The sequence below is a fragment of the Anopheles funestus genome, chromosome X (assembly GCF_943734845.2).
Source record: "Anopheles funestus chromosome X, idAnoFuneDA-416_04, whole genome shotgun sequence".
Taxonomy (NCBI): domain Eukaryota; kingdom Metazoa; phylum Arthropoda; class Insecta; order Diptera; family Culicidae; genus Anopheles; species Anopheles funestus.
Window position 1 is genome coordinate 19,586,529 of NC_064597.1, and position 24,843 is coordinate 19,611,371.

Consider the following 24,843-nt stretch of genomic DNA (forward strand, 5'->3'; position numbering starts at 1 on the left):
TGGGCAATTTGAGAGAGACTCCCATACAAAATTTTGGCCTTGTTCTCGCTTTGTTCTGGCTTTAGAGGTACAACCAAAACAAGGCGAAATGATCTACACGATCGTGACGTCACTAGTGTTTCCCTGTGGGCAATTTGAGAGAGAATCCCATACAAAATTTTGGCCTTGTTCTCGCTTTGTTCTGGCTTTAGAGGTACAACCAAAACAAGGCGAAATGAACTACCCCTGTGGGCAAAGCTACTCAAATTCATCCGATTTTAGCATGTCGACTCTGTCTCTCCTTCAGTTGAAAAATGCTCGTGCTCCCTCTTCAGGGTGTTAGCATTTGAAACGAACGGATTATATTGCTCACTGCTTCTTCTTCAAACCGTTTTACCCACATTATGGAGAAATGTTCTTTTTCATATGTCAAGTGATATCTAGCGATAACAAGTGAAAGTGAAAAGTAAACAAGTTCTGTTCTGTGCAGTGACTGTGACGGAATTTTGCAACAGCGGTTTAATTGCTATTTTGGAAAATTTGTTTCATTATTTTTGATTTTTTTGTTTTATTTTGTTTTATATAAAATGTCTTCGAGCAATGACAGTAATATTTACCGGCGACGAAAGCGCAATTTGGAGGAATTGGAGCAGCAAACCGACGCTGAGTGGAGCCAGCTATCATTTAAGACCAGACCAGATGGATCCATAGAAATTCCTTGGCCAAATATGTCAAGTGGCAAGTTGTTACATTAATGGCTATATTTTTAGTTTTAGGTTGTGCTAAATGCTTTCAATATGTTCAAAAAATGGTCGGTTTGCACTGAGTGAAAAGTTCAGTAACGTTTCTTCTTCAGCTGGCTCCGATCAATGAAAAATATGTGCGGGATGCTTTCCCTTCTTCATACCGGAAAATATTTTTCATTTTTCATTTCTTTGTACGAAAATATGAATAGACTAAATCGTTGTTTAGTAATTGAACAGGCCAAGCCAGACACCACAACAAAATATAAGATAGTGATATTGAAAAATATTTAATTTGTACTTCGTTAGTTAGAATTTAGTGGTTTTTTTTTAGTTGTGTTTATTATATGTAACCTGACAAAAAAATTTAGGTTGTAAGTTGCTATATGTCCGTTGAATATAAATGAAAGTAACACCAAATTGTCAATCTTTGGTTTATGATTTAACTTTAATGAAACTAATTATTTCTTTCTTCTTCTAATTTCAGACGAACCCGTAAATACTAACAATGGTGATGGTGAAAGTGCTAACAATTTTTTGGAAGGTGATTTTGGTACTAACATAGACGATAATGTAGGTAGTTTGGGTATGGATAGTGATCACCTGGATGCCGATCGTGACGGTGATGATAATATCACAGCAGGTTTGGGGACTGCTTACAGTTTCTTAGAGAAATTGACAGGGACAGAAGCTCTAAGATACTGGGCAATTTTGGGAAACCTGCCGCGATCGTCACTTAATATGCTTCTGGCGATCTTAAGGCATCATTTCAACATAGATGTTCCAAAAGATTCGCGGACATTCCTCAAAACCCGCACCCGGACCGGTTTGGAAATTCAATCGCTCGCGGGTGGACAATTCTGGTATCAAGGGATTGAGACGGTCCTGCAACAACATTTTCGGTAAGTATTTCATGCATAAATTGTACAATTTGTTTGCATATGTTGCAACTAACTGGTACCTCTTTGCTTTTTATTACAGAAATGTCATTCCCGAAGAAGACCTTTTTACGATTCAAGTGTCTATCGACGGGCTTCCACTCTTCAGAAGTTCAAAACGGCAACTGTGGCCGATACTGATAAGGGTGGAAGAATTGCGAGAGGCTCCGGTTATGCTTGTCGGTTTCTATAGTGGACTGGAAAAACCGGAGCTAGTGGAAGAATATTTTCGGCCACTAGTGTTGGAGATCAATGATCTTCAACAAAGAGGCTTGCAGTTCGGCAACAAGGTAGTGCGTTTCGCTTTAAGCATATTTGTTGCCGATTCTCCAGCGCGAGCGTTTGCTAAAGGTAGGACATATTTTTATCATATTTGAAGTGTATATTAATGTTGTTTTTTTCCTTTTTCCTTTTTAGCAACTGCAAACTTTAATGCAAAGCATGGGTGTTTAAAGTGTTCCATTGTTGGGGAATACATCAAACCGGAACGCAAAGTTATATTTGATTCCGTGAACGCCGAGTTGCGTACGGACGCCGGCTTTAGACAACGAGTGGACAAAGATCATCATAAAGAATGGCGGACACCAATCGAAGATGTGGACAATTTTGATATGATACGCGGTTTCGTTGTTGCCGACCGCGTTCACCTGATTGATTTGGGGTGTACCAGATTATTTGTCCAAGGGTTTTTAAAACGAAAATTTAAAAAGTTTTGTAGATGGTCACCCCAACAGAAGGAAGCTGTATCTAAATTTATGGTGCAGATTCGGCTTCCTTCGGAAGTGAACCGTCCTGTACGGTCTTTCCTATATGTCCGTTTTTGGAAGGCAACCGAATACCGGTCCTTCCTTCATTATATTAGTGTTGTGGTCTGGAGGGATTTTTTTACAAATCAACAATACAATCACTTCTTGTGCTACTACTGCGGTGTGACGATTTTTTCGTCCTCGGCACACCAGCGATTATGGCCTCTTGCTGAAAAGCTCCTTACACATTTTGTGAAGGAGTTTCGCAAGTATTACGGTCGAGCCTATCTAACTAGCAATGTCCACAATTTGATACACGTGGCAGGAAATGTTGCAAATTGTGGACCGCTTGATAATTTTTCCACATATGCGTTTGAAAATTATCTTCAGATAATCAAACGGTATGTGAAATCGGGCACACGAGTAGCAGCACAGGTGGCGGCCCAGATGCAAGAAATTGCATCTATTGAAGTGGCTGCCAATCGTACTGTTCTTACTTATCCCCGGTTGAAGGAAAATGGTGCTGGTCTACTCGTAGCCGCTGATTTTATCCTGCTGCCGAATTTCAAAGATCAATGGTTCTTAACCAAAGATCATGGCATTGTGAAGTTTTTGGAAGTAAAGAAATTGGATTCTTTACTTTACGTTATAACTGGAATCCAGTACGAGTACTGCACGGAGTTGTTTAGTTTGTCAGTAGACGATCCAGCTATCCAACTGTCGTCTACTGACTTAAACATTTATAAAATTAAAGAATCTTCTCCGCGCAGGAAGGTGGAAGTACCGCATTATATGATATTTTGTAAACTTCCCAAGCAAACCGAGTGGGGTGAAAATGAACAAAATAGCGTGTATCCTGCTCTAAATTGTATATCTTGCTAGCTCGCACTCATAGCTTAATTTTTTGTGACGTCACACTCTCCGGTTTCGGTTTATTTCGTTATCATGCTTTTCGCTTTCACTCCTATTCCGTTCTTGCTTGCACTCGCATGCGAAGTAGGCAGTGCAAATTTGGTTCTGCAACCGTTAAAATGTATGTGTGTGGAATCGCACACATACATCACACTTGCTTGCACTTCTAACACGTGAAACAGCTAGACAGTTTTTCTAACCAAGAAAAAAAGAAGAAGGGGGAAAACGCATAGGTATTATTTGTTTACATTTGTTTAATAGACTTTGTGGTTTTGGCAGCAGTATTTTCATCTTTCGATTCCGGTGTGTTCAGTGTTAAAAAGGTTTAAAAACAGCGATCAGTGAAAGTGTTCTCATAGCGTAAAAGTATGGCCGATTTAAAACGTGCTCGAAAATCTGGAATCTTTTATCGTAGAGCTGCAAAATATATGAAGATTGATCCCTCAGAGAAGGATGAACAAGAAGCAGGACCAAGCCAAACAAGTTAGTCCATTTTACATAGAAAACCCTTATTACCTTGAGAAACTAATTGATGCAACATTTACATTTTGGTTTTAGATCCTGAAGAACTATCCTCAAACAGTGTTGAAGATGAAGCCTGTGTTCCAGGCCCAAATTTAAACCAGGACGAAGAAGATATCGAAGAATTGATTGACTACACATATGCTGACGACAGTTCTTCCGAAGATGGTGATCCTGATACCAACGATAGTGATGCGGTATTTCCAAATATCGAGAACATGCCATTGATCGATGGAATTCGTTACTGGGCACTTTCTACCAACGCGCCACATAGTTCCGTAAATATTATATTAAAACTTTTCAAAAAGGCCAACGTAAAGGTTCCTTTAAATGCAAAAACGTTGTTAAGGACCAAACGAAATCCTTCATCGGAGATCACGGAGATTGGTGGTGGGCAGATGTGGTATCGTGGAATAGGAAAATGTTTGCTGAATTACTTCCGGTAAGCTATATAATTTAATGTATAATAAACAACAAAACGTGGTACTTTACTCTATGCTATTTCTAAAATTTTCTTCTAGCTTCAATAAGATTTCTACTAATGAACTATCATTGACGATGTCGTTCGACGGACTGCCACTGCACAATAGCAGCAAGATGGAGTTTTGGCCTATACTTTTTACTATATACGAATTACCTCAAGCCCCAGTAATGACAGTAGCAATATATTGCGGTGCAGGCAAGCCCACCAGTGTTGAGGATTACCTCCGGCCAATGGTGGAGGAACTGAATAACCTCATGACACACGGCATTTCAATCAACGGAGAACATGTAATTGTTAAGCTACGTGTAATTGTTGCAGATACTCCAGCCAGATGTTTTATTAAAGGTAAATTATTGCTCTAACGCAAGGACATACTTGTAATGTACAGTGAACATTGAATATATTAACCATTAATGCATGTTTCAGGTGTTAAAGGCCATACTGGTTATTCGTCGTGCTTAAAATGTACCGTGACAGGCACATACCACGACGAAGGACATACAATGACGTTCCCAGGCCTAAATGCACCAAAAAGAACGGACAAAGGCTTTAGAGACAACGCATATCCAGAGCATGTTATAAAATCAACGCCACTTTTAGATGTGGCAGGATTCGACATTATCAAGGACGTAGTTATTGCGGACCGTTTACATCTCATCGATCTTGGCGTCATGAAAAGGTTGCTTATTGGTTGGCGCGATGGAAAACTTTGCAAAAAACGGTGGTTGGATCGTCAAATAGCAAACGTTTCAGAGCTGCTGGAAAAGATTTCATTACCAATCGAAATCCACCGCAAACTTCGCTCAATGAAATTTTTACGATACTGGAAGGGATCAGAGTGCGCATCATTCCTTCATTACGCATCAATAGTGGTTTTGAAGCAGCATCTTCCTGAATCTATGTATAACCATTTCATGTTGCTATTTTGTGCAGTAACTTTGTTCTCATCCGCTGTATACGAAGATAAGTGGCAATTCGCCGGACAGTTGCTCGACCGTTTTGTTCAAGACTTTGAGAAAGTTTACGGTGAAAGGTACGTGAACAGTAACGTGCATAATTTGCAACATGTCTATGAAGAAGTGCAACGATTTGGACCATTATCATCAATATCTACATACCCATTCGAAAATCAATTACAACACTTGAAAAAATCATTACGAAGTGGGTGGAAGAATTTAGAGCAGGCAGTTAATCGCCTTTCTGAATTTGAGGAATTTAATCTGTCTAAAGCTCCGGTCCAAAAGTATCCTTCAGTTTCAGAGAAAGGCAAAATAACAACTGTTTATGTGCGCCCTAGCTTTTTGCTTCGTAACAATCCCAGAAACTGTTGGTTCTTAACTAAAGACGAAATTATTATGAATTTTAACGGAGCCAGCCAAAATAATGACGGCAACATAAACATCAAAGGCCATAGACTAAATGTTAAAGGGTTGGTTTTCAACGACCCGATGGAATCGAGCGAACTATCAATCTATAAAGGTTTCAAAAAAGATTTATCAGATACTCCGTTAGAAATTTTCATCCAAGAAATAAAATGTAAATTAGTTGCGGTACAATTAAATCGAAACCATGAGATAATATTTGTGCCATTAGTTCATACATTAGTAAAATAAAATATAAAACTTCGAATAGTTCTCCCGAGTTTTTTATTTAATAATAATCTCAAAAACAAATCCGTGGAACATAATTTGTAGAGAAAAATTCCTGTAAATAAAAACTAACTATAAAAAACATAAAATTCCTGTAAAAATTCAATAACATTCCTAATCCTATTTCTTCTATCATATTCTATCCTTATTTATTTACTTTACAAAAAGTTTGAGCATCCTCGCCTAAATGGACACGCGCAGGTGCATGGTTCAACTTACTTTTTAAGAATTTAGCTAAATAGTCCGAACTTATCATTAATTTTTCATTACTACCTATAGTTTTAAATAAAAATAAAATGTTGGTAAATTTACGTAACTCTATTTTTTGTTCTTCTTTCGCTCGACCTGTCCAACTACATTTAGCAAATAAAGTTTTTGTAAAAATTAAATCTAATAAATTGTGCAGACGTCTTTTTACATTAGAGTCTGCAACCTGTGCGTGCAACCAACGCACCACATTTTGCTTAAAAATAGAATCTAACTCTAATTGCTGGTCGAATGTTTCTAATTCTTCTTCCGTCTTTAATGGCTCCAACACAAATTCCGTCCTTGGAAGAAGTCCTTCTCTTGGACGACTAGCTGCCACTACTTCATTGAGTGCTTCTGTGTGCCGAGCCGAGTTTTTCAGTAAAATGTCCATTTTGTTATTCAGCTGACTTTTGAGGAAACTAACTTGGTCTTCCAAGGACTTTACTTGTTGGATGTAAAGCTGTTTCATAGCTATTGAAAGTTCCTCTTGGTCCTCTTGTTTGTCATCAGTCGCTGAATCACTCAATTTTCGCTTTTTGTTGCCTAAAATGACAAAAAATATATACTCAATGAATAACACATTGTACTTCACAATTTTTTTATCGTACCATTTGATGTGGGTTTCTTTTTTTCCATGGCAGTTGATGGTGCAGCGGATATTATATTCGCATCAAGATCTGTAAAAGACAGTGTACAATTCTCATAATTCTAAACTATTTTTAAAGCCTGGCAATTTCCTACTTGCCTAGACGAAGCTCTGCCAAAGGTTGCCCTTGTGCAACACATCGAAACGTTGCCGATGACGATGGTTGTGGATTGGCAACTACAAAAAAAGTAAAAATGAAATTAAGTATAAACGAAATAGTAGAACATAGTAAATATTTTCATTTTTACACTTGCCATTTTCTACGTGAACTGCGTTTTCATCACAAACGTTTCCTTTGTTGTGGTCAACACATGCAAAAAAGGATTACTGGTAGTAAGTAAATTTTTTTTAAAACAAAAAAAAATTACATACCTGTTGAAATAGCTTTTACGAACTCATCGTATTCGGATGAAAATGAGTCAGCTGTTTTGCGTAAAGACATTTTGCTTAAAGTAAAAAATATAACTTTTATCACAATAAGTCACGATAATCCCAACTCAGTTTGCAACCACAAATACACAAACTTTGCACTTTCGATAGATGTAGAATAAAACCTAGTATGATTCATACTACGTCATCACAACCAAAAAGGCAACTCACATAACTGGCAGGACGGCAACGCGGTAAATATATATTAACTGAAGATCAAATCTCACTTAAATGCTTAAACTTCTCCACAGAAAAAGATTCCGAACACGCACGATGTTATCCCCTTGAACAGCACAAAAGCAATGAAGAAACAAATCCGTAGTAAATCGTTCTCTCACGCTCTATAGCTGCTTCGATACATGTAAGAAGAACAGAGCAAAAGCATACACGATGGAAAGTACTTAGAAACAGAGCAAAGCAAAAAGCGATATTTTTTTATAAATTTATTTTGCCAATCGCTACCAGCCTACACTCACATCAATATACCATACCACATCACACATACTACAGCAATGACAATTTTGTGACGTCATCGATTGCGGTAAACAAAATTGCCCCATTCGTTTCTGACTACGGAGCAAATATCGTGGCAAGAATGGGGCCCCGTGCTTGCCCCAAAATTGTCACGACTCTCCACGTTTTCTTTCGCTTGGGTTGTATCGTACTATCTACCTCCTTCCTCTCTTGCCCTACGACCTCCCAATCCTCCTTTAGATTCTGATACTATCGCTTTGTTTCCTCTTCTGCACACTTTTCAAACTGACACAGATTTCAGCTCCAACTAATATTTTTCATCTAACTTTCGACTAATACTTTTATTTTTCAGTAAAATAGGCTGTACTTCCATCACTCTACTGGATGTTTGTTGCCCGATTCATGGTAGGACGACCGTTTTTACCGCTTTGTGCGTTGTAAAGCTCTCAGTGGGCATTTAGGTTAAGCATATTTATAACATGGGTAGTTCAGTGGAGGTAAGGTGTATCATATAGCGAAGGGGAGGGAAAATGACCACTGCAGATACATAGCTTTATGTTTGCCATGCGGGCCCCCATGCTTTGCAATGCTCGCGTTTCCGTAAGCCTTTTACTAACGAGCCGCTGTGTCCTCGAGATCACTACGTTTAGGGTTTGATTAAATGCTGTACTTTGGTTTTGGGTATAATTGTTGGCTGGTTATTACTAATAAACTAACAGACTAACATTAAACTAACATTTTTCATCATATTACAAAAAAAATGATAATGAAGTTAGTAAATTTGATTAAAAAAATGAAAATAGTAAATGATATTAGTTTGTAAATATTTAGTTTAAAAAAATTGCATATTGGTAACGCATATATTGAGACACGCGCGCGTAAATGTGAGTCAATACATGTATTGCTCACTCGTAATTGTTATGCTATATTTATCCCGAACAATCTCAATATAGGGCGTGGGAATGAGGTGGGCCTTCATTATCATTTTTTAATAATTTAACAGGCTAGGCCATTTATTATAAGCTACAATTCATTCAATGCTTTATTCATTGAAAAATTCATCTTTCAAAAAAAATAAAAAAAAAATTGACTAAACTAAACACTTACGAAACTAACAACTCATGCAACAAAAAATTGACTAAACTAAACACTTACGAAACTAACAACTCATGCAACAAAAAATTGACTAAACTAAACACTTACGAAACTAACAACTCATGCAACAAAAAATTTACTAAACTAAACACTTACGAAACTAACAACTCATGCAACAAAAAATTTACTAAACTAAACACTTACGAAACTAACAACTCATGCAACAAAAAATTTACTAAACTAAACACTTACGAAACTAACAACTCATGAAAACCTAATATATACAACCCAACACCCTAAACTAATCTAATCTAAAAAAACACTACTCCTTGCGCTTACGCTTAAACGATCCTCTACAAACGCTTTTCACTACACCAGTAGTGTTTGCGCTGCATTTAGCGTTTTGTAGCTTAGTCTTAAAAAAATTTTCTAATTCTCTACTCTGAACAGGTTGCCCTGCCGTTTCTCCTACATCTCTAAAAAGCCGCAGAACATTGCCATATTTTTTAAATTGTACTTTTCCTCCTCTACCGCTCCAACTACACTCCGATAAAAATATCCGATTAAATGTGAGGTAAAGTGCCTCATGCATTCGCTGCTTCGTTGTGGTGCCTTCAATTTTAGTAGCCAGTCTGTTGAGCACCACGTTGTAGTGCTCCACCGACGCCAACTGTTCGTTCAACCCGTTAAACGCTTCTAGGGAAGAAATGAGGGGAATAATCTCTTCATCTCTTCCCGTAGATGGTACTACAAACGTTTGGCGTTGGTGGAGCATGCTCGTATTCGTATGGCTGCTATTCTTAAGGTCGGCTACCGCTTTCGTTAAAGTGTACACTTGCTTACACACTTCTTTCGAAATGTGCATGCATGGGCAACCGCCTGCTGCACCACCGCATTCAATCGGAGTATCCTGCGAGTCCATCGTACAGCTAAAATAATCAAAATCCGTAAGTTATTCCATGTTAATTACTTTTAACATTTCATAATCATACTCTTTTTTCCGTTAAACTTTACTTACAGATTATTCAATAACACCGGCGAAAAAATTGCAATCGATATATAACGGCAATCCAACGGCAGAATCAATAAAATGTATAAACAACACGTTTTTTTGTTATTTTTATTTTGACATATCACATGGTGATGGTTCGAATCAAAAATAATCCATGTCGGATCGAGCGTTCTTCGGGTATAAAAAAAAAAAAACGAGTGACGTCACGATCGTGTAGTTCATTTCGCCTTGTTTTGGTTGTACCTCTAAAGCCAGAACAAAGCGAGAACAAGGCCAAAATTGTGTATGGGAGTCTCTCTCAAATTGCCCACAGGGACACGATCGTGACGTCACTAGAGTTTTGATTTGATTTCTCTTCAAAATGATACAGTGGTGTTCAAAAAAAAGTAGTAATACGACGAGATATTTTTTTCACAACTTTTTATTATCACTTTTTTATAATATGCTACACACTAAATTCATTTTTCTTTCTATAAACTCTTTATAACACTCCAATCAACTGCTAGTGTGCTCCAAGATGTCCTCAATCAGCGATTTTTCCTTGCATCGAAAACACGGCGAGATGATGGTACTCCTTAATTCAGCTCGAAATGTGGTGTTGAACTGCAATTCAAATCATTATTAGCAAGTAGCTAACATAACACTGTTAAATTGAACACATTTACCTACCTTTTATAAAGAATTGAAGCAAATATCTTGCATTTTATCGATGGCTTCTCGGCACGCGTTTTTCGCTGCAAAACGATAACACAAACTGAACACGATCTATGGCGTCGCTACCTGTGTGCTTGTGTTTGTGCACTTCTCCGCTCGTTATCGCTCGACCCCTCCGCTAAGCCATCCGCAACGGACCCACAAACTCGTGCGCGCCGCGCTTGTCAAATATAGAGTGTGGGCACAGTGCGGGAAGACGGAGGTAAAGCGTCGCAGGAGACGGTTCATTTCAACAGCAAAGGACTAGAAGAAGGAGCACGAGCATTTTTCAACTGAAGGAGAGACAGAGTCGACATGCTAAAATCGAGTGAATTTGAGTAGCTTTGCCCACAGGGAAGAAAAGCTCGTTTGGGCCAGAATGGGACGGGAATAGCTTGCAACACCGGCCCTCGGGCACGACACTTTCGTTCAGATTTTGCAGTTTTCATGCTTAATCTAGTAGACCACGCTGTCATTGCATACAAAATCACACTGTTTTGTGCTGTCAAACATCATCTTTCGGCATGTACCCATTTTCGAGAGCCTTTAAAATGAAAATTAAATTATTTATCGAATTTTTAAATTTTTGTTAAAAATATCATAACTTTCAGAACCATTTTATCTGTTAGAAAAGTGCTTCATTTAGTTTTTTTATGCAGTGGTTCCTTGAATGGAACGAACGCACCTAGGTTGAGACAAAAACACGAAGTAGGTTTTTTGCACCTACTATTTTTTTAGGATGAGAAGGTAGCAACGTGAATTATTTTCTTGTTCAGAATGGTTTAGCCGTTTGTTTTGGAACTAAATCAGCGCTGGAAGTATCGAAGCAAGTTGAAACTATTGTTCAACTGGGGAAGAAAAAATTAAATTGTTTGAATTGCAATACGGCCTCAGTTATGAAAAATAAATTATTCAAAATTTCCGTTGTAGTAGGTTCGGCGAACCTACCAGGTTCGTTCCGTTCCTCATTGAAGAGACATTGGTTCCGTTCCGTTCCTAAAAAAAGGAACTTTCTCATCACTAGTATCTTCAGTTCTTTCAGTTTGATTGATGACGTACTGTTGTAGCGGGCATTTCCTCCCGTTCTTTTCTATCGATGGGCCATATTCCGGGCCTGCCCGGACCGGAGGCCGCTTCTTGTTCTGCACGTTAAACAGTTAATATATTAGTGCTAAGGTGATTGTTGAGATTTATTTGAATTAATTAAAATTAAGTTGAAATATTTCACGGATATTTACATGCAATATAGACCTTAGGTAAAAACTGCACTAGAGGAGTAATTATGACAACCGATCGAGGGCAATGATTAATGAACTATTAGGATTAGGAAATGAACTCGATGTAAATGAACTTAAGGACAAATGAATACACAGTAGCTAACCGATCATCGCGCGCGTTACACGTATTGAAGGGAATCCGGAAAGATTTTGCGAAAGAAACAATCTCGCACGACTGGTTTCGTGAGGTTTCTCACATTTTTGGTCCTTCGAACCGGATAGATACGGATTAGTGTGTGAATTGTTTCTTTCTTCGCTCTGCATCAAGAGCATAAGTATATTCGGTACGCTCCGCATCACGGGCAAGGTGCAAATCATCTTACGCGCCATTCCGAATTCGCGCGTGAAAGTTCATTCGCCCTACGGAAAGGGCAACGGTCGAAATTTCGCCATCGTTAAAATTTGTGTCATCGTGTTTTTCGGTCCTTTTCGGTCGTAGTTATTTTTCATGAATCATCAGTCAGTGAAAGTGACTAAAATGGACAAAAAGATCAAAACTGCCCAGCATCAAAAACTAATCGCGTTGGAGAACATTAAATCGCTGGAGCGGTTTACACAGGCGTTCAGCAGCGACGATGCAAGCCAAATTCCGGAGGCTTTGGAGGGGCTGGAGCAGTACAAGCAGGAGTTTTTCACCGCAGTGGCGAAACTGGAGGAATGCGATGACAGCAGTGAGGCGATACAATCCTGCATCAACGACAGGATCGATATGGAAGAACGGTGCTGGCGGCCGAAATCATTTCTCAGAGAGAACCAACGGAAGGACGCCAACCCGCTAAATGAATCCACTCTTTTGGCAAATTCAACGCTTGCGTTTGGACGGCCAAACGCACCCAATCTTCGCTTGCCAAAAATCGAACTGCCGACGTTCGATGGGGATTCAACAAAGTGGTTGTCATTCCGCGATCGTTTTGTCGCTATGATCGACGCTTCACCCGACTTACCACACATTGCAAAATTACAATATCTGCTTTCTTCGTTGAAGGGCGACGCAGCGGTGCCCTTTGAACATGTGGCTTTGACTACCGAGAACTACGCTGTGACGTGGGCGTCACTTCTTAAGCGTTACGACAATACACGGATGCTGATTCGCGATTATTGGCGGAAGCTTCATTTCCTTCCGGGAATAGAAGCAGAAAGTGTCGACGGTTTGACATCGTTGGTGGATGAATTCACGCGGCATGTGAATGGATTGGTGAAACTACAAGAACCAGTCGATTCGTGGGACACACCTCTGTCCAACATGCTTCTAATGAAGATGGACAACGAAACCATCTTAGCGTGGGAAAAACACTCCGTGCAGTTTAAAAGGGATAAGTACAGTGAGCTGATTGAATTCCTGCAGGATCGTGTTCAAATATTGAAATCGAGTAAGAGCTTTGCATGCGCAAAGATTGCACCGACCAAGGTGGCCGGCGCACATCGTCTTCCTGCATCACGGAAGTCGATCACGAGCGCAGCTGCAATGCAGAAGAACGCATCCATCTCCACTTCACCACAACTACAGAGATGTCCGTTGCAGTGTCCGGAACCTCATCTACTACGCAATTGTCCGGAATTCATCAACAAGGAGATACAACAACGACGTGACATCGTCAAAACAAAGGGTCTATGTTGGAACTGCCTCAGCAGCTCACACCAAGTGAAATCTTGTAGATCAGACTACTCGTGCCGATCATGCCGTGAACGTCATCATAGCCTACTTCATCACGCTTCTCATTCATCCGTAACTGTTCAACCGAAAGTTACTCTGGCGGCTCAATCCGACGATGAAATGGTGTTTCTCGAGACGGCAATAGTTTACATCGTAGACGATTATGGAATTAAGCACGAGGCTAGAGCGCTTCTTGATTCGGGATCGATGTTAAACTTTATATCGGAATCATTGGCTCAGAAACTCCTCACCCCTCGTACGAAGGTGAATGTGTGCGTTACTGGCATCGGGTCAGCAAGGCAGCAGGTGAAAGGTTCAATCACCGCTAGTGTTCGATCTAAGGACCTACACTTCACCACACCGATGGAGTTTTTCATCCTTGACACACCAATCGCAGCCATTCCTACCAAACCGGTAGACGTTTCTTAATGGGATATGCCGAACGTGACCCTCGCTGATCCCACTTATCACGTTCCTGGTAAGGTGGATCTCATCATCGGCAGTGATCCATTCTGGGAGGTTCATACTGGACGTAAGCGATCATTAGGCGCAGGCAAGCCGTGGCTAGTAGAGACCCGATTTGGATGGGCTGTTTCCGGAAATACAGTGCAGTCATCACCAGCTCCACGTGTATGTCATGTTGCAACGAGCGAATGTCCTTTGGAGGCAATCATGACACGTTTCTGGGAGAGCGAAACCATCTCCGATGAACCCGCTCTATCTGTGGAAGAAGACATCTGTGAGAATCATTTCATCGCTAATACAACTCGGGATGGTTCAGGAAGGTATGTCGTTAGCTTGCCACACAAGTCTAATCCCAATATCATTTTAGGAGCCTCAAGACAGATAGCAGATAGTCGTTTGCTAGCGGTGGAACGGCGACTGAAGGCTAATCCTGAAATGAGGGAAGCATATTCGTCATTCATGCGAGAGTATGAACATTTGGGACACATGATAAGGCTCGAGGAGCCAATTGATGAATCATGTCCACATTACTACCTACCGCACCATGCTGTTGTAAAAGAATCCAGCACATCGACAAAGGTTCGTGTAGTATTCGATGCTTCGTGTAAGACGACGTCAGGTTATTCCTTAAACGATTCCCTGCTGGTTGGACCTGTCGTTCAGCAAGATCTGTACACCATTATGCTTCGATTTCGGTCACATGCTATTGCGCTCACAGCTGACGTTGAAAAGATGTACCGTCAAATCCGACATCACCCTGCAGATAAAAACTTTCTTCGAATTCGGTACAGAAAGGATCCGTCAGAACCCATAGCAACCTTCGAGTTACAAACCGTAACGTATGGTACCGCATCTGCGCCATTCTTAGCCACACGGACATTGAAGCAAACTGCATACGATCATCAGGAACAGTATCCTCGAGCAGTTGTTCCGGTGCTTCGAGATTTCTACGTTGATGATCTGTTGACGGGGACAGATGAGATATCAGAGGCGATTGAGATGCAGAAACAAATCTCATCCATGTTGCAGTCAGCTGGGTTCGCGCTGAAAAAGTGGGCATCGAACAATCCTAAGGCGCTTCACGGGATCCCTCAGGAGGATTTGGCATTGCAAACATGCCATGAATGGAACAAATCGCAATTTGTGTCCACTTTGGGACTGATCTGGGAGCCAGCAGCAGACGTCATTCGGTTTCGAATCGAACTACCGCCTTCTGCATCAGTATTAACAAAGCGCTTGGTTTTATCGTATATCGCTAAAATATTAGACATCCTCGGAGTACTCGGCCCAACGATAGTTATTGCCAAACTATTTATGCAGCACTTGTGGTCGCTTAAGGAAAATGGTGTTGCACTGGGTTGGGACAGTGAGCTACCATTGCATCTTCAACAAGAGTGGAACAGGTTTCACTCATCGCTACATTCTCTTCGTGAGTTGCACATTCCACGGTTCGTATCGCTTCAAAATGCAACTACCACCCAATTACATGTCTTCGCGGATGCCTCTCAAGCAGCATACGGAGCATGTTGCTATTTCCGGGCAGAAAATCATCACGGGATTTCTGTGAACCTGTTGACCGCAAAGTCAAAGGTTGTTTCACTAGCTAACACTCACTCGATCGCCAGACTCGAGCTCTGCGCTGCACGGTTAGCCATACAATTGGTCAAGAGAATCAGTACGTCACTCAACACTCCCATCATCACCTTCTGTTGGACTGATTCGATGACGGTGTTATATTGGCTGAAGTCACCTCCACGTTGCTGGAAGCCATTTGTCGCCAACAGAGTGGCACAAATCCAACAGGAAACTCGGATCAAATGCTGGAGACACGTTCCTGGGATGGACAATCCAGCAGATGATATATCCCGTGGGCTGCTTCCAGACAAGCTACTATCTTCTCATCGCTGGTGGCATGGGCCACATTGGTTAAGTAGCAAGGAGGCAGATTGGCCACATAACCCTACCACAGAAGAAATCGTTTGCAATGACGAGGAGAGAGCTACACAATTGGTTGCTGCAACATCTACAACGAACGATTTTGGCAGCAAATATTTCGCACGGTTTTCTGGCTACCTGAAACTTGTTCGAACGACGGCATACGCCTTGCGCTATCTTCGATGCTTAAAGGATAGCGTATCTTCGGTAACAGCAGTTAGCAGAAAGAATACAACAGTTGCAGAACTTATCGCATTGATCTCAGCACTATCCAAGGATGAACTACATCGCGCTGAGATGTGCTTGTGTAAACTTGCGCAACAAGATTCGTTTCCGGAGGATCTTCATGCGATAAGGAGTGGTAACGAGCTACCACGACACTCACGGTTGAAATGGTTGTCACCATTCATTGATCATGATGGAATCTTGCGTGTTGGTGGCCGGCTTCGGAACGCGCAGATTACAGACGCCACGAAACATCCGATTGTGCTATCGTCAAAACACCCGCTCGCATCATTACTGGTTCGTTGGTATCATCGCAAACTGTTGCATGCTGGACCGCAACTTTTGCTAGCTTCACTTCGTCAGCGATTTTGGATCATCGGAGGCCGCAGTTTAGTGAAGTCTATTTTTCATCGATGCCACAGGTGTTTTAAGAGTAAACCTTCGTTGGTGAGACAAGCTGCCGCCGATTTGCCTACATCTAGAGTGTCACCGACAAGGCCGTTTGCAGTGTGCGGGGTTGATTATTGCGGACCCGTAATGATCAAGTCAGCCATCCGCAATCGAAGCGCAACCAAAGCATACATCGCGATCTTCGTATGCTTTTCGACGAGAGCGGTGCACATAGAATTGGTCAACGATCTAACCACTTTTGCATTTTTAGCCGCACTCCGAAGATTCATCGCTCGCAGAGGTCTGGTTACGGAAATTCACTCCGACAACGCGACTACATTTAAGGGGGCTGCACACGAGCTGCATCGTCTGTACCAGATGCTGAAGTGCAGGAACACGGAACGGGCGGAAATTTTCAATTGGTGCGCGATCAACGAAATCCGGTGGAAGTTCATTCCGCCACGGGCGCCTCATTTCGGTGGACTGTGGGAGGCGGCGGTACGGTCCGCAAAACATCACATTATACGGACGATTGGGACGGCGAGCCTCACCCAAGAAGGCTGGTTGACATTGTTGGCCCAGGTTGAGCAATGTCTTAATTCTCGACCATTAGTTCCGTTATCGAGCGAGCCCACTGATATGGAGCCGTTGACACCGGGTCATTTCTTAGTAGGGTCAAACATGTTAGCACCACCACAGGTTGATTGTACGAACACTCCGTCAAATCGGTTGAAAGAATACGAACTCGTTCAAAAACACCTTCAGTGTATATGGGCACGGTGGTACCCAGAATGTTTGCAACAGCTACAGGCCCGTGCAAAGCATATTTCATCAAAACCGGTAGATCTGAAAGAGGGACAACTAGTTATTATCAAGGAAGACAACACACCACCTACCTTATGGCCAATGTGCAGAATAACGAAATAACACCCAGGGAAAGATAATACGGTTCGAGTTGTCACTTTGAGAACAGGTGCAGGAAAGGAAATAGTACGTGCAGCAGCTAGATTAGCTATTCTTCCGAATCCAGATCTTTTTGAAGATAATTAGCCACAAGGGATCGATCGGTTTCGATCAAAACAAAACAAACAAAACAAGTGTCATACACATACACATACACATACACTTCACTTGGCATGAGATCACATTGATAGCGATCACACATGATAGGTTTAAAGCAGTGAGTTGCATGTAATCATTACAGATAAGCCAATATTGAACTTCGTAGATTAGTTAAAGAAATACTTTCTTTGGTGGCCGGAATGTTGAGATTTATTTGAATTAATTAAAATTAAGTTGAAATATTTCACGGATATTTACATGCAATATAGACCTTAGGTAAAAACTGCACTAGAGGAGTAATTATGACAACCGATCGAGGGCAATGATTAATGAACTATTAGGATTAGGAAATGAACTCGATGTAAATGAACTTAAGGACAAATGAATACACAGTAGCTAACCGATCATCGCGCGTTACACGTATTAAAAGGAATCCGGAAAGATTTTGCGAAAGAAACAATCTCGCACGACTGGTTTCGTGAGGTTTCCCACAGTGATTTTTTTTGTTTTCCTTGTGTTTGCGTAAGATTTTTAAAATCTTGGTTACGCATTTCATTTCTAGATACCGTTGATGACTCGAAACCTTATTCTATTGTCTTGGATAAATTTTAGTACTTTTTTAAACCCCGTTATATCTTTCCTTTCCTTGAATATCTTGGGAAATAGAACACTTTGTGCATATTGCATTCCTCGCAAAAGCCTTCGTCTGCTAGTTTCATCTTGTGCAACCAATAGTTACTATGATCGTGACCTGCAACCAATCTGTTGATGATTTTTATGGCTTTTGCTGGTACTTTGATTTTGTGATGCCACATTTTTTTCTCTATACGACTTTGGTATTCTGCAAACTTTCTCCCCTTGTGTAGGCAAATTTATTCATATCACTTTTCAGTGTTCTCCTTTGCCTTGTTCTGAAATGTCGTTAGTGCGTCTTTAAGTTGAATTTTGTTATTAACGAAGTTATGGCATCTGCTACCTTCTTTTGCTAGGGTGTCTGCTATCTCGTTCCTCTCAATTCCAAAATGACTGGGTATCCATTGTATACTGAGTTTCACTCTTGTCGCATGATTGAGTATTTCGCTCACTATCTCATAGGTTCTCTGATGCGGTTTTGATTATTTAGCAAGCTTATCTGCTATCCGTGTACAATACAGGTGACTCTATACGTTCCTGGACAGCAAAGTCGAGTGCCAGCTTGATGGCATACAGTTCCGCTGAGCATATTGACACTGGGGTCTTTAGTTTGTACGACCTTTTTAGAAGTTCCTGATCTTCTTGTAATATGTATATCCCTATTCCGCAGTCTTCATCAATTTTGCTTGCATCTGTGAAGATTTTAGTGGCGGCGCAGGTGGAGTTTATGACCGTTAAACTTAATTGTCGAGCTACTCGGGGGTTATATTGTTGCTTTGTTTGGTTAAGTTCTGGTATCGAGGTAAGGATTTTGATATTATAATTGCTATTGATGTGATTGTTAAACTGGTGCGTAGCTATGGATTGTAGGGTGTGTATTTTCTGTAGATAATGAGTTTGTATTGCTGTGATATCTCAGCGGATTTAATAAGGCACTGAACATCAATCTAAACGCACAAGAACTGGTCTATTTCGCTTCTTGCGACTTAACTCTATCGCTATCAATCACGTACTGGTTTGCACCCGTGTGCAAACCCCAAAATTGTACTCCCTCCGCTGTGGCGTGCATTTCGCGGAACCGTCCGTTATACCGCTTACCGCCTTGTATAAAAAGGACCCTTTTTTGTTCCTGTTTATCCGCAGGTACCGAACGACACACCACAACAGAGAGAAAAAAAACAAAAACAAAAAAACACTTCTTCCGATGAAACGGAACATCCTCCCCGCCCGAATATTATTAGGGATCCTGCATGGGAAGAGGCGCTAACTTGTGTATCGGACGTTTAAATAAACCGTGCTTCGTCTTCACATCTACCACTCGTATCAACCCGTCATCACCTGGATACACTTTAGAAATTCGACCTAATTTCCAAAACTGCGGGGGCATGTTGTCTTCCTTCATTAATACCAATGCTCCTTCTTTGATATTATCCTTCACTTTGGTCCACTTATGCCTGGTCTGCAACTCACTCAGATACTCCTTCTGCCATCGTCTCCAAAAATGTTGCCGAAGTTGCTGAAGCCTCTGCCACTTGTCTAAACGGTTTTCTGGCAGGTTCAAATATGACGGTTCCGCAACTCCAATCAATGGACGATCGATCGTAAAATGTGCAGGTGTAAGGCAGTCCAGATCATGTGGATCGTTTGAAAGGGCGTATAATGGTCGCGAGTTTAACATAGCTTCAATTTGACACAGAAGCGTGTAGAAGTCGGTTATAGTTAACGAAGCAGACTTATAAACTCTTTTCAATACGCTTTTGACACTTTTTACGCCAGCTTCCCAAATCCCTCCAAAATGAGGAGCATTAGGTGGGATCATTTTCCACGTAACTTCTTTCTCTTGGCAGAACTGGAAAATATCTTGTTTCGATGTTTCATCCTTGAACATTTCATATAACTCACGAAGCTCATGTTTTGCTCCAACAAAATTAGTAGCATTATCACTGTAGATTTCTTCAGGTATTCCTCGTCTGGATACAAATCGTTTCAAGGCAGCAAGAAAAGCGCCAGTTGAAAGATTCTCTACAGCCTCCAAATGAATCGCCTTTGTGACCATACACACAAATAGACATACGTATCCTTTCGTAGCAGTAACACGACGGATACCTGATTCCAGCATAATTGGCCCAGCGAAATCCAAACCTACACGTTGAAAGGTAGGAGCAGCTGTTACTCGACATGTAGGTAGATCACCCATTTGTTGATCCATAGTACTTGGACTACTTCTGAAGCAAACAATGCATTCGTGCAGCACTTTTCGAACCGTTGATCTAGCATTCACAATCCAGAAATGCTGACGCAAAATAGAAATCACTCCAGACGGGCCGATGTGTAGATTTTCACGGTGAATTGCTGCAATCAAACGCTTAGTTATGATGCTACGATGTGGCAGTAACAGCTGATGTTTATTGTCATACGACAGATCTGACTTGCGTATACGACCTCCAACTCTCAGCAGCTCACCATCCAAGAAGAGATTCAGATTCTGGTATCGTTGCACAGGTTTACCTTGCTTTACTCCCGACACTACATCCGACAACTCATGATGCTGAATAGCTCTTACAATCCAACGCGTTGATTCTCGCAACTCAGCAATTGTAGGCTTTGGGTCATTAATGCGTTCACCCTTACGTCGTTTGGCATTTTGTTTGAATCGTACAACATATGCTACTATTCTTTGTGTCTTTCGAAAAGATTCAAATTTTACCAGGATCGGAAGAATATCAAGCGGTACTGTAACACTGCAGGTAACCACCTTGCGTAGATCAGGAAACTCTTCATCGCGTAGATCCACCATGGGTTCTGATGGCAAAAAATTACTTCTCATAACATCATTTAATGACCTTCCGTTGACCTTCGCTGAAGCATCAAAATCGACACGGCATTTTGTGGTGCTTTTTGTCGGGTTGAGGACAGCATGATGTGGGAGATACCACTTCCTTGGTGATGGATCATCCTTACTTTCCTCTACCACTCTGCAGTGACCTAAATCTTCGTATTCACTCATAAATGCTTGATATTGCGATCGCAACTGTGGATTTTTCAACAACTTGGCTTCTAACGCAAAGAATCTCTGTAACGCCACGCGTCGCGAACTGCTCAATTGTTGTACCGATTCCTTCAGGGGCAATTTCACAACATATCTGCCTGTTGATTCGCGATAGTGTGTTTCGAGAAAATGGGTTTCGCACATTTCGTCCTCAGATTTCACAGAACGCTCACTTGTAACGTCTTCTATTTCCCAAAACCTTTGCATTATTGATCCTAAACGATCATTTGTCGATACATTGGTAAACATTTCACTTTCCTTGTATAAATCTGCAACACGCCCTCCTATTACCCATCCAAGACGGGTTTCGGTGATCATCGGTAGTGTGTTCGCTCTTTTCACGGACCCTGATATTGTTAATTCCGAGAGACAATCCATTCCTTGCAAAATGTCCACACTGCCTGGATCGTTAAAGGTTGGATCGGCCAACAACGCACTATCAGGCAAGTTCCACGAACTAATATCGAATTTAACAGATGGCATTTTACCAGTAATTTCGCGATACACAAAACACGTGATACCCATAGAAAAATCGGTGCATCGGGATTTCACAGTAAAGGAACACTTTTGCCTTACAGGCGAATCAATGTTTCCAATTCCTTTTATTGGCACGTTCACATTCACCAAATTTACGCCTAATTTCACCGCAAGCGCTTCCGTAACACAACTGATCTGCGATCCACTATCCAACAGCGCACGACACAACAACTCCTTGTTCGCTGATTCCGCGTAAAGCAGAACAGTTTGCAATAGAACAATACTCCCCGAGTTAGCGGCATTATCAGCATGCTGGCTTGCGCTCACTCTTTCGGGTTCACTTGAAACTTGTTCTGACTTCACCGAGTTATTGTCATAATGTAAAATTGTGTTGTGCGCTCCTTCGCACTTACTACACTTCACACGCGATTTGCAACGGTTTCGCCAATGTCCTGGTTTCAAGCAAATCAAACAAAGCCGTTTTGATTTTACGTATTGCGCACGTTGTTTTCCATCTAACAAAACGATTTCCGGACATTTGTTCGTTCCATGTAGTCCCTTGCACAAATCACAAACCTTTTCACTGGACACATTTTCAACGAACGAAGTTGAAGCCGCTTTTCGTTTCATAGGTGAATTTTCGTTGTAATTTGGCCTTTTTTCAACGAAACGACCCTTTTGTCCAACTGCAACATTTGCTTGGCACCTTTCTAACACCGACACTCTTTCTTTTAGGAAGCACAAGGTTTTTTCGTAATTCGGTAGTTCACTTTTAGGGATGCTAGCTTCCCATAACTTCTTGGTCTCAATATCCAACGAATTAGATATTAGATATATCACCATCGTACAAGAAAGCCCGGCAAAATCTTCACCTAAATACTTCAGGTTTTCCACGTGGCTCTCCACTGATTCCACTAAATTACGCAGACCGACATAGTTCTCTTCGGTTAATTTCTTTAAACTAAACAGCCCACTAATATGTAGGTCCACCATACGACGCTTATTCTCATAGCGATCGAATAACAGTTGCCACGCGCGTTCGTAGTTACCGTCATTTATTGTCTTTTGATCAATTACCTTGGCCGCATCACCGCTCAAGGCCTTTTCAAGGTGATAAAGTTTTATACGCGGATTGTCACCACTTTTGTCCACAATGTCTCTAAAAATTGTCTTGAATCGCTCCCATTCCTCATACTTGCCACTAAACGTAGGTATGGGGCGAGGCAATGGGGCGTGCACAATCACTGGTGGGACACTGGGACCTGGAACCATTGCTTGAGATGATGCTGACTTTGCCACAAAGGCTTCAGATGCACTCTCTAACTCCAACATCACCTCCTCATGCAATTTAATAGTTTCCTTATACTTGGCGTCATGCACTGCACTATCACCAACAACAAGCTTAATAATTTCAGCATAATGCTTGTTATGTTCTTCCAATGCACTGTCTGCCTTTTTCCCGTACACTTTGCACTGTACCGCGGTCAGCGCCTTTCCCTCATTCTTCGCCTGCAAAATGTTGTCCATTACACGACCTAACTCCTCACATGCAAGATCACGCATGTGAATGTTTGGCTTCGCTGCAATAATTGCATCCACCCAGCCCGGTTCTCCGACCGATTTCACGGCTGGTGTGCGTGGCGTTCGAGGTGTGCGAGTCATGATGAAGCGATCTCTATTGATATTCAGCTACCTAATATCCGGTTCGAAGGACCATGTGATATCTCAGCGGATTTAATAAGGCACTGAACATCTAATTACGCACAAGAACTGGTCTATTTCGCTTCTTGCGACTTAACTCTATCGCTATCAATCACGTACTGGTTTGCACCCGTGTGCAAACCCTAAAATTGTACTCCCTCCGCTGTGGCGTGCATTTCGCGGAACCGTCCGTTATACCGCTTACCGCCTTGTATAAAAAGGATCCTTTTTTGTTCCTGTTTATCCGCAGGTACCGAACGACACACCACAACAGAGAGAAAAAAAAAAACAAAAAACAAAAACAAAACTTCCGATGAAACGGAACAATTGCTGATGGCTTTCTGTTGCTGTGACTGTGGGATAGTTTGGCAAGCAGAGCATTTCCGCTGCTATGGCATACAGTGTGTTGAGAGGTGTGGTTTTCGTGCATCCTGTTACTCTTATAAGTGACTGGTTAAGGATCGTGTCTATTTTTTTTTTAATTTCACTTTGCTGGCGTTAAGGCTGAAGCCAATTTCATATTCCATTGTTCCACGTACTATCGCACGATGATCCTACATTGCCTTTTCCAGGGATACATGGTTCTTGCTGTTACACAAAGTTTTTATTGGGTTTAGTCGGTTTATGGTTTTTGTTTATGACCATAATATGCGCTTTTCACACACTGTGCCGATGGCACTGAACTGAATTTGAATTGTCAAATTGTACACACAACGTAGGAAATAAAGGCGATTAGACGCGTGTCCTAACTACAGATCCAGAAGTGTTTTTTTATTAACCGCATAGTTCTTTTAAAAGACATTTTTACAAACATTAATTTCCTCAAACACATCAGTTTTGGCTATTTGTTTTTCCAGGTGGGAGTTGAATCTTAGGATACAGTCTATGGTTATGCCCAGGTGTAATATAAAAGTTTATTTTCTTTCAATACTTATCGGACTTCTGATTTACACACTTCACTTGGCCTTACCTTGGGTAGGGGGACTCCCGATGCTCTTGAAATAATTGTAGAAATTACACCGGGATTGGGATTGCTTGTATGCAAAGTACGTGTACGCGGTTTGACTTACGCTTTTACAATGTTTATTAAATCGTTAAAAATTCCTTATCCATTACCACAGTTAATGTTCTAAAATTCCGTTCTGTTTATACTATTAGCTTCTAGTGTTGTCAAGTATCGATGGAGTTCAAATAATGTTTGTTGTAGAATAACAACGGAGTCGGTAGTTGTTCACCCCTGACGTAACGTAACTGACAGTAGACGAGCGTGACGTTACCGAAGGGGTGATCGGTGCATTGAACGCGCGAAGTAACGGCCATCGCGGAGGTACCATTTTTTGGGGACAAACAGACGCAAAACCGATGCGGAACCAGAAGCGAAAAAGACGTGAATTTTTTTAACGC

General features: G+C 41.3%; 2 protein-coding genes, 1 long non-coding RNA gene and 1 pseudogene across 4 annotated transcripts; 3 read left to right on the plus strand and 1 right to left on the minus strand.

Moving 5' to 3' along the window:
- Positions 1–225: 225 nt before the first annotated feature.
- LOC125769428 (uncharacterized) lies at positions 226–2,840 on the plus strand. Its single transcript, XM_049438156.1, has 2 exons — positions 226–1,624; positions 1,704–2,840. The coding sequence occupies exons 1-2, from the start codon at positions 1,311–1,313 to the stop codon at positions 2,035–2,037; spliced, it is 648 nt and encodes a 215-aa protein (XP_049294113.1). The 5' UTR covers positions 226–1,310; the 3' UTR covers positions 2,038–2,840.
- A 381-nt stretch (positions 2,841–3,221) lies between these two features.
- LOC125768884 (uncharacterized) lies at positions 3,222–5,958 on the plus strand. 2 transcript variants are annotated; one of them, XM_049437177.1, is made up of 4 exons: positions 3,222–3,801; positions 3,877–4,282; positions 4,362–4,669; positions 4,751–5,958. In XM_049437177.1, the coding sequence occupies exons 1-4, from the start codon at positions 3,687–3,689 to the stop codon at positions 5,935–5,937; spliced, it is 2,016 nt and encodes a 671-aa protein (XP_049293134.1). In that variant the 5' UTR covers positions 3,222–3,686; the 3' UTR covers positions 5,938–5,958. The 2 variants fall into 2 exon arrangements, with proteins under 2 accessions (XP_049293134.1, XP_049293143.1); XM_049437186.1 differs by having other exon boundaries at positions 4,362–4,862.
- A 7-nt stretch (positions 5,959–5,965) lies between these two features.
- Positions 5,966–7,549, minus strand: LOC125769725 (uncharacterized). Its single transcript, XR_007419097.1, has 3 exons — positions 7,469–7,549; positions 6,831–7,314; positions 5,966–6,765 (listed from the first exon to the last, which is right to left on the minus strand). It is a non-coding gene; the product is annotated as an uncharacterized LOC125769725 (long non-coding RNA).
- A 4,777-nt stretch (positions 7,550–12,326) lies between these two features.
- LOC125764454 (uncharacterized) lies at positions 12,327–15,264 on the plus strand (annotated as a pseudogene).
- The last annotated feature ends 9,579 nt before the right edge of the window (positions 15,265–24,843 follow it).